Raw genomic sequence first — 10,300 nt, 5'->3', positions numbered from 1 at the left:
ATTGAAGAATTTAAAAAATTCTCTTTACCTGTTGTGTTTGAACTATTACTTACTCATCGTCAGCTATGATTGTCCTCACAAATTCTTCTCCCCCAGTGACCATTTTCATCCAAATAGTACTGTATATTTGAGTAGTGCTTTGCCAGATATTTTCACATGTATATCATTTCAAACATTTCTGTGAGGTAGGCAGCATAGGAGTTCTGATCAACCACCATCTTTCTCTTAATTTTCAGGTGTGAAAATTGAGGCCTAGGGAATTTAAGTGATTCCTTCCTGGTTACATGGGTCATTACTGACAGTCCCAGGGCTGATATCCTGCAATTGTTGGTAACTGGAATTATTATTTACTTTTGTATTTTGTTATGGAAGGGTGCATTTGAACCATTTTAGAGAGATTGAAGAATATTCATTTCTATTCATCCATCAAGTGAGGATAATATTCATCTGTGGGATTGCTGTAAGAATTAGAGATTGTGTACGAAGATGCTGAGTACAGGGCCAGGAGTAGAGCGAGCACTCTGCAAATGGTGGCTCCTGTTATACTTTTCCCAGGATCATGGGATTATTTTTATTTTTTAATTAGAATATACCATTTATTAGAATATACTCTTCTCAATTTTTCTGTTGTTAAAAAAAGTATAAAAATTGTGCTTTTGTGCACCTTGTTTACAGTTTTCTTCATCCCCCAATTGAGCTAACAATATTGGAACAATTAAACTCAAAACAATGTATCAAACTCAAATACAATGCAGGTTTGTAGTTCATGTTTCAACTTTTTTTTTTTTATTGTAGTGGTATCATTTACTTTGGTAAATTCATATCCCAATTTAAAATGCCCCAAAGCAAATAAAACTCTGTTATAAATTCAAGTACTGTATTTTAAAATGTACATGTAATACACACAATAGCTGCATAGTGGAATTACTATAACAAGCAGTTACATTCGTGATGCCCAGTACTAAGTTTTCGACACTGCGTATAGATTACACTAGATATATTTCTTTATTTATGATACTGTTACTTAGTACAGTAACTTTAGTACAATAGCTTATACGATTGCATTTCCAAAGCTTTAATAAAGTTAGTAGCATTTAACTAATATTGAATGAAAACATTTTTATGTGTAGGATGTATTTTAGGTCAGATGCTTATGCAAGAATAAGCACTTAACATGCTGTTGTATCCTTGACAAAACAAAATTATCCCTTTCACTAAACAGAATAAGCCAGGCTAAAAGAAATATGATGTAATCAAAAGAAAATTTAAATGTGATTCCCTGTATTATGTTAAAGATTATTTAACATAATTTTCTTCTGGTTAAAATATACTTTTTTTTTTTTTTTGGTTGAAAGAAAGAAGAGAGAGAGAGAGGGAGAGTTGTAAAGGCTGTATTAATATGCTAACAGCTGTAGCCCTTAGATGATACTTTAGCTGGGAAAAAAGTATGGTGAGTTGTACTCAATGTTTTTTTCTGCTTAGAAAAGAATTGATAGCCTATAAATTTCTAATGTTTTAAAACAGGTATTTATTATTTAAGGTCTTTAAATATACCTGTATTAAACAAATTAGGTTGTTTAAAAAACTTTGCAACAATACTTGACTTATTCACAAATATATTTTCTATCCATATTTATTGGAGTTTGAACAATTTAAAAACATAAATCCTGCAAATACTCTTAGCTTAGATAACAATACTGTTATCTTAATTCACATAAATGTTTGAACAATACTGTTATCTTAATTCACATAAATGTTCGCAAGAAATATTTATAATACTTTATAGAGTATCTTTAATGCTTGCATCAGAGACTCAAATTAATCACATTTAACTTTACAGATGGAAAAGTTGGGATGGTGAGAGGTTGGATTAACTGTTCTAGTAATTGGAGTAACTAGCTTTCATGTTCTTTTTGTGCAGCTGGACTTCCGATTTTTTTGTGGGGGAGGACACAAACTTTAAAGTTCTTAGAATAAAGTTAACTCTCTGGAAATCAGATAATGATTACAAAAAACTTTCAGATGAAGATTAATTTAATCATCAAATTAGCCCTGGGGTGTGTTCTATAGTTTGCTCAAAACATCTTACAGAAAATAACTTTTATTTTTCTACCTGTGCAAATTATTATCTCAAAAGGGAAACATTTGGTTAAGTGAATAGTCCTCTTTAAAGGTTCATTTATAATTGCTTTCTTTTTTTAAGTAGAAAAATCTTTTTAGATATAACCAGTCATGGAATAATGATGAATAACTCAGTGTGGTTCTTAACATAGTACAGTCATATTTAAACAGACTATTCCATTTTCCTTAGAATGTTCAGACACTGAGTGAAATTTCAAAGGCTTAACTAAACCATCTTAATGCTTACAGTCTCTGATAAAAATTTCAAGGGAAAAAGAAGACTATTTGGAGAATAAATAAAATAGAAACTGTACTAAATTTCTGAGTTTACGCTCCCTCTGTCCAAAAAATACAGCTATAATTAGATTCAGAGACATTTTGTCCCCCCCCCCTTTTTTTTTTCTGAAGAGTCATACATTGGTCATAACATACATACTTAGTAACTTACATTTTGGGACAGAAGGTGGTCAGCAGGCCTACCTTGGTCCAACCTAATGTCATTTTCACATCAAGTCAAATACTGTCTTTGGATTAATTAGCTGCTGATGGAGGTTTGATAGAGGGGATACTGCATGATCTTCTCATGATAAGCCTGACTTCTATATCTGGTAGATTATCCTGCTTAGTCTGTAAACACCCTTCATCAGTGGCTGCTAAATGAAGATCAAATCGAAGAGAAACAGATTTTTTCCTTAATCGAGGGTTATCTTTAAAGAAGGAACCTTCCCATTCTTTAATAACTTCATCCACTTTCTCTGTCCTGAAATGATAAAGTAAATCTTTCTATATGAAGAAGTATGGCTATAGTAAAAAACATGTAATATGTATTGTATATGAAAAATAAATCAAGAAATGTAATTTATATTTACATTTTAAATTATAATTTACATTGTGGCATTTATTATTTATATTCTTTAAAAATCATACTAATAAAATGTCTAACTGATTCTATGGAATTCTCATGTTTTGGTTAGATTTTTGGAAAAATGGTCCATTAAGAATAGAGTACTTCATCTGAGTTTTTGTTTATGTATATTTATTCATGTCAGGTTAAAAATCACAATATATAAAATTATGTTTGGAAACGTTCAAAGGTTGCTGAGATTACTCAATTGAAGTTAATTTTTTTGGCATATGTTCACTGTTAGTCAAAATTTTTTACTTACTGAATAGTGCCACGAGCTTCAGTGCTTGCTTTCACGACATTTCCGTTTAATCTTGCTTGTTTGGTCACTGTTTCCACTTTTTCGTTCTCATACTTCTGTGGGACTTTTGTTGAAAAAGATATTTCATTTATAATGGCTGTGAAAATATTATTTATGAAATATTAAATTACAATGTTGAAGTACTATTCACAGTCAATTTGTATGTCAAACTTTATTCAAATATTGCTTGTTTTTGCTCCTTTAGAGTATTTATTTATAATCCCTATAAACAGGCACTTCACTTTTTAAGTTAGTTAACTTATATCAGAAACTCACCTGAAGGTAAAACAAAACCAACTCTACTTGTGGTAGGTTTTTGTTCTTTTTTCCCACCTTGGATGCAACCATAATATCTGAAATTGGAAAGAATTATAGGAGCAACATTGTATTAGCATGTAATTGAAACAAATGCTCACAAATAAGAGAATGGATAAATTGTAGTATAGTCATACAAAGGAAATACTACTTAGCAGTGAAAATTAGTGAACTAAGGGTATACTCTATCTGCAGGGAACAATCTCCCAAGTATAACATTGAGTGGGGAAAGAAAGATACATTGTAGCTAATTTTATCAAGGTTAAAAAACATGCAAAACAATTTCACATTTTGCTTAGGGATATATAATGAGACTAATGAGACATAAGCATCAGATCCAGGAGCCAGGTTAGACTGACGGAAGAGAATGAGATTGGTGGGGGTGTGGTTTAGGTGCTGTGGGTGGGGATTGGGGGGGACTTCAATAACATTGTAAATGTTTCACTTCTTAAACATGGGAGTTCATTATATTTTTCTTGATACTTTGTATATTTATCTTAAATAAATTTAAGATACCTGTGTATCTTAAATATAGCATGATAAAATTTTAAAAGTTGTATTAAAGGAATGTTAAAGACCACTTTATCAACATCTTGAATGATTAGGCATTAAATAAAATTTACAACCATTTTATTTCATAATGAATAAATTACATGTATATAGCTATATATATATTTACATAGCACTGTTTTAAGCACTTTACAAACAATTCATTTAATCCTCAGCAATTTTGAGGTAGGCAATATTATTCCCATTTTATAGATGAGAAAACTGAGGAACAGAAAGATTCAGTAACTTTCCCAGCATCACTTAGCTAGTAAGTGGCATATTTTTAATTCAATTTATGTTTTTCAAAGATTTAGTAAATGTCGAGATTTATTATAGGTGAAAGCAGTTTCATCCAGTTTTATAGAGGACTCAGAATTCTGAAGTAAGCAGGAATAAAGGTTTTCTTTTTATGGGAACATGGAAAATTGTACATTGTGCTGTGCCGAAAGCCATATGACCTTATAAGTAATTGCAGATTATGAAATTATGTGAATTAATAAGAATTCCTCTTTTGATACCTTTCGTTACCAGGATATCTGGAAATCTTTCAAATCATGTACTCGGAACAACATTGCTTTCCGTGGTTGTACTATAATAATAATAATAACATTATTATTATTATTATGGTTATAATAATGGTTATTATTATTTTGGTGTTTGATGTGTGTTGGGAGTGGGCCCTTGTGGGAGGGGAAATGTGGTAATGTGTGAATTTTTCAAACTTTCTTTGTGGGTGGTCCATAGAAGGCACTGACTAATTCTAAAAGGGGTGAATGGCCAGGAAAGTGAGAAAGTTAAGGAAGGTCATTTTTGTAGCGATAGAGAATTGTTTACGTTTTGTTCTAGGCTTGCTGTGCTCTTTGTTGTAGCTAATGTCCCTGACTTTGGCTAGTCTGTTCATAATTTTGGGAGGCTGGAAATAGTTCTCCCACATATTTTTTGCAGTGCCTACTAATCCTGTTTTGTGGTAGGAACTCCGTGAGCATGCCTTGGTGATGATGGGTTTTAGATTTAATTTCTCTATCTCAGTGACATAAATGGCTCTGTATTTCTGGTCATTCACTGTATGGAATTAGGTACCTGATTTCTTCCTTTTCCAGGAGGCGGCGATAAGTTGCGATTTCTTGTTCTAGCCTCATCTTCGTGTTGAGGAGCATCTCATGCTCTTGAAGCTGCTTTTCGATGCCGCGCCTTACTTCCTGTAGCTCTTTTTCTAGTCCTTCAATCACTGCCTCTAGGTCTTGCAGCTGCGTCTGGTAATGTTGTTCACTGGCATGTAGGGAGTTTTCAAGGCCCCTTTCCTGTTTTGTACAGATCTTCATCAGTGAATCAGGGAAACTAACTGTGTTTCTGAAATCTGATTTGCAATGTCTTTGTTCTATTGAGTTCTCTTCTTTCTTAAAAAGGTTGCAATAATTGTACAGCCCTTATGCAAGAGGTGTTTCCTTACAGCTTTAGGTATGACCCAAATTTTAAAAAGTTGTATTTTCTATTTACAGCTAGAGAGCTTACTATTTCAAAGGAATCCTGTGATAATTCTTATGTCCAAAAAAAAATCTGCAGTGTGATTAGTTTATTATCACCCTAATTTATTTGATTTCTTAAATATTGAAAAATATAGAATATTAAATATCAAAGCCAGAGCAGACTGCTTATAAAAGGCATTTTCAGAAAGTGTTTAAATATTTTTCTATTAGAATTCTCAGTGGTATGGATAAGACTCCCCACTGTTATGACTTTGGATAATGACAAAGACTCTATTCCCCTACTCTAACAATTAGAGAACCCCAGGGTGATAAGCGAGGGTTATTTCATTTTTAAAGGTGTGAATAAACCTTGAGTGAATTGATAATCGTTATTGCCATGATGGAGGCAGGGCAGTAGTTGAACTAGGTCCATGGATGGAATTCAGTGGTCTGATTTTCAGTTTCTCACTGGCCAGTAATGGACATTATTCCTTTCCCTCTCTTAATCAGATAACATCTGGGGATTCAATGGGCCAGTTGCTTTTGAGATGATTCTCACCACAGCATGGAGAGATTCAATTTCCACTTGCAGGTGATGCCACTGGCGTCGGGCTTCCTTGAGTTCTGCTTGAGCCGCCTTTAAAGCCTCTTCATCTTTGTCCATTTTTTTGCTTAGATCTTCCTCCAACTAGAAGAAAGCCAACAACAACAATAACAACAACAACAACAACAAAAGCACTCTTGAAAGTGAGACATTTAAAAGCAGTTATAGAAAAATAGTACAGGAATCAAATAGTTTTTTCTTTAAATTTTTAAATTACCAATGTGTGTTCTGCTTGGTGCTCCATTACTAATTAATTAAGTTCATGAGCGAGTCAATTGCACTCTCAGCCTCAGTTTTCTAGGATGTAAAATGAACCTCAAAATTCTTTTCCTACCATGACAGTCTATGAAATGTAGAAAAATACATTTAATGAGAAGTAAGTTTGCAGGACCTAAGTTTGAGACCTCTGATTCTTTTTTATTTTATTTAATTTTTTGATGTGGACCATTTTTTTTAAGTCTTTATTGAATTTGTTAATATTGCTTCTGTTTTATGTTTTGGTTTTTTGGCCGCAAGGCATGTGAGATCTTAGCTCCCCAACCAGGGATTGAACCCACACCCACTGAATTGGAAGGCGAAGTCTTAACCACTGGACTGCCAGGGAAGTCCTGAGACCTCTGATTCTTAACTTTCTATTGTTTATGTTATCATTAAGGAAGAAAGATAGAAAATTAGCTACTGCCCACCCTCCCATATTTTCTTGTAGGCTGCTTCATAAAAGCAGATAAACAGCTACATATCCTAAATCGATCATTTCTAGGACTGGGTATATGGACAGGATACTTCACAATAATTTACAGGATAATTTACAATACTGCTAGAAAGTGTATTATGAATCATTTAGAGAGTTAAGTTATCATAGCCATTAGAGATTCTATAATAGACTTCTGTATTAAGAGAACCCATTGTTGATTTACCTTTCTTAGAAGGCATGTTAGGGCGCGCAGTGGTTGAGAGTCCGCCTGCCGATGCAGGGGACTCGGGTTCCTGCCCCGGTCTGGGAAGATCCCACATGCCGCAAAGCGGCTGGGCCCGTGAGCCATGGCCGCTGAGCCTGCGCGTCTGGAGCCTGTGCTCCGCAACGGGAGAGGCCACAACAGTGAGAGGCCCGCGTACAGAAAATAAATAAATAAAAATCTATTGTACCACCAAATTAAATTTTTTACATTTTAAAATGCATTTTTATAAATACATTAAGAAGTTCTAATTTTTGCTTCAAAATACTGCAATCAATTGCATACATTGCTCCTACTGCACTTCCCGGACCGGGGCACGAACCCGCATCCCCTGCATCGGCAGGTGGACTCTCAACCACTGCGCCACCAGGGAAGCCCAATAGATTTTTTTTAAAAGGAAATATTGGATTAAATGAAAGTCAATAAAGTTTAGCGCGAGGTATTAGACAACAAAATTCATTCATTTCTTTTGGTTTGTTGTATCACTTATTCTTAGTGTTAAGTTGGCAAAGCCAAGCAGCAACACATATCAGAGCAACTACAAAAGAGGATGACAAGAATTTTGGAAATAGAAGAGCATAAAAATGCTGGTCTCTTGGATGTTGAGTGAGGAGCTGGCAGCTAGGCATGTGTGGTAGCTAGATTCCGAAGATGGCTCCCCATGAATCACACCTCCCCAAATTCATGTCCTTGTTTGGTCCTCTTCCACACTGAATCTGGGATAACCTTTGTCTTGTTTTAGCCAGTAGAATATAGCTGAAGTGCCAGTTCTAGGCCTAAGCCTTAGGAAGCCCTGATGACTTCCACTCCTATGATTTTGGGAGCTCTGGGCCAACATGTAAGAGATCTGGTTACCCTGTTGCAGAGGTCATGTAGAGAGGCCAGATGGAGAGAAACAGGCCCAGTTGTCTCAGCTGAGCCAGCCTTCCAGAAATGCCCTGCCAAGGTGCCAGACACAGGAGTGAGCCACCTTGGATGTCCCAACCTAGTTTTGCCCCAAGATGACTGAAGTCCTAGCCAATGTCATGTGCAGCAGAAGAATCACCCCCACTGAACCCAGTCAAGCCACAGCATCGTGAAAGACAATACAATTGTTTTAATCCACCAAGTTCTGGAGTGGTTTGTTATACAGCAGTAAATAACTAAATTAGCTTATGTTTATTTTGTAATAAATAAGTAAGCAGGCTTCCTTGAATTTATTCCAGTTGATTTTCTAAATTCTTTGAAAAAACATCCCCTAAAGTAGTTTTATGTTAAGAAGATGAAACAAAACTTACTGTAGTCTTGCTTTTTCACTTTATTCACTTCAGCATAATGACTTGTAAACTAAATAACTTGTATTTCTATTATTGCAAAATAAAATGTTTATTTGGCTTATAATTTTTAGAAATTGCCATCTGTTAATTGTTTTCTTCTCTTTGTAAAAGGTGAGTGAACTATTCCAACACTTAAATCAAATATCCCAGTGAATTTGCTTCATCTATGATGCTGATAACTCTTTACGAAGACCGAAAATGTTACCCAGAAGTTAAATGTATGTTGTCACTAAAAATGAATTGCATGCAGTAATGTCCTATGATTTCCCAGCAATATTTTTTCCCTTTTGGGTATGTTCTTAAGTAAACTCTTTGCTGTGTTTGGGTGCTTGGAATAGAACTTGTACTCAGATATGATAGGTAAACCAAAAAAAAAAAAAAAAAACCCTGAATTTCTGAATCTTTGTTTCTAAAAGAGTTGTTTATTCATTTGTTTAGAGATGAGACCTTAATTTATTACTAAAGGTGCTTGTCATTTTAAAACAAAGTAAGTCTATGAAATTAGGATTTAGCTCTTATTTAACTTGACTCTCTTTTAAAAAAATACTTAAATATTGCATGCTTAGTATTAGAAATAAACATTTCTCATCTTTTAGTACAAAAGCAAAAACCTGTAATTGAAGTAGAAAGTCATTTTCGATTTGGCAATTTTGATTGTCCCAATTTATATCATTGTTTCTGAATGCCATGTTCACATACTCAGATGATTTCTATTTATAACAATCTGGTATAAAATTGAACTCATTAAAAAATGATAGAAACCTTTTAGAAATATTTTACTTAGGTTTATCTTGCCAAGTGTGGAAGCTAATAAATCTTACTATAAAGCTTGTCATTTTAAAGATGTTATTTATATTATCTCTATAAATAACTCCATAATAGCTTCGAAGGGTATCTGAAATGTTCCTTCCTGTAGGATGTCTAAAAGAGATTAGAGTGCACCATTTTATTGTATGTTGATTCCGTGTTTTGTTAATGATAGTAACCTCATGATTTATATAAAAATCAAATGTATCAATCAACATTCATTTAATGGTTATTTAACAGGAATAATCACAGCCTTTCCCCCTGTAGTCCCAGTCACTTTGCAGTAAAACCTAAATTCCTTCCCCAGTATATGCTGCATTGAAAAGGAAATACTGTACCTCAGAGAGGCCGAGACAGGAATTGGATAGACATGGATTGTCTCCTTATCCTGGAAGATGCCTGTCTGTATGAAATCATTACCTGGATCCTTGTTGAGAGCACGGTCTCTATCTGATTTCTGGTGAGGAGCTTTTCATAGTTTGCCCTGATCTCATTGAGTAGCTGGGACAGCTCCATTCTTTTCCCATCCTCCACCTTGGCTATCAGAACCTTATCGATAGGATGAGTCTCTGCCGCAGAACCTGCACTGTCTGCATCGCGCGCAGAGACAGCTCCATGGAGCCTTAAAGATACAGAGCTCCTTTTTTTTCCGGAAGCCACGGATAGCCCGGGTTTCTAATCAATTATGCAAATATTTGATAAACGCTTTTCTCCTATTGTTGTTGCTCTAGTAGAAGTGTCAGGCTCTCTGTAAAGTAACAGAAAAATGAAAACAGTCTCAGTATTCTTGAATTGGTTCTCTAAAACTGAGCACGTTTGGGGGGGGGGAGTTAATTTAGCTTGTGGAAAGGAAATGGGGCATAACATAAAGAAAATTGTATTTTGTTTTCCCAAGATATTGCGTGGAAATAAATCTGGGCTCAAAACATGGTAACTAAGCTTTCCTTTTATGGCTTTCCTC

General features: G+C 34.6%; 1 protein-coding gene across 1 annotated transcript; it reads right to left on the bottom strand.

Moving 5' to 3' along the window:
- Positions 1–2,652: 2,652 nt before the first annotated feature.
- On the bottom strand, positions 2,653–9,855 carry KRT222 (keratin 222; the record flags this gene model as incomplete). Its single annotated transcript, XM_082679241.1, has 6 exons — positions 2,653–2,881; positions 3,288–3,423; positions 3,603–3,679; positions 5,271–5,491; positions 6,216–6,344; positions 9,760–9,855. 6 exons carry the CDS (start codon positions 9,853–9,855, stop codon positions 2,653–2,655), a joined length of 888 nt encoding a protein of 295 aa, XP_082535367.1.
- Between the last annotated feature and the right edge of the window lie 445 nt (positions 9,856–10,300).

Source organism: Grampus griseus (genome assembly GCF_964374135.1).
Source record: "Grampus griseus genome assembly, chromosome: 20".
In the NCBI taxonomy this organism is placed as follows: Eukaryota; Metazoa; Chordata; class Mammalia; order Artiodactyla; family Delphinidae; genus Grampus; species Grampus griseus.
The sequence above is the reverse complement of the archived record's forward strand: the minus strand, read 5'-3'. Positions and strand labels throughout refer to the sequence as shown.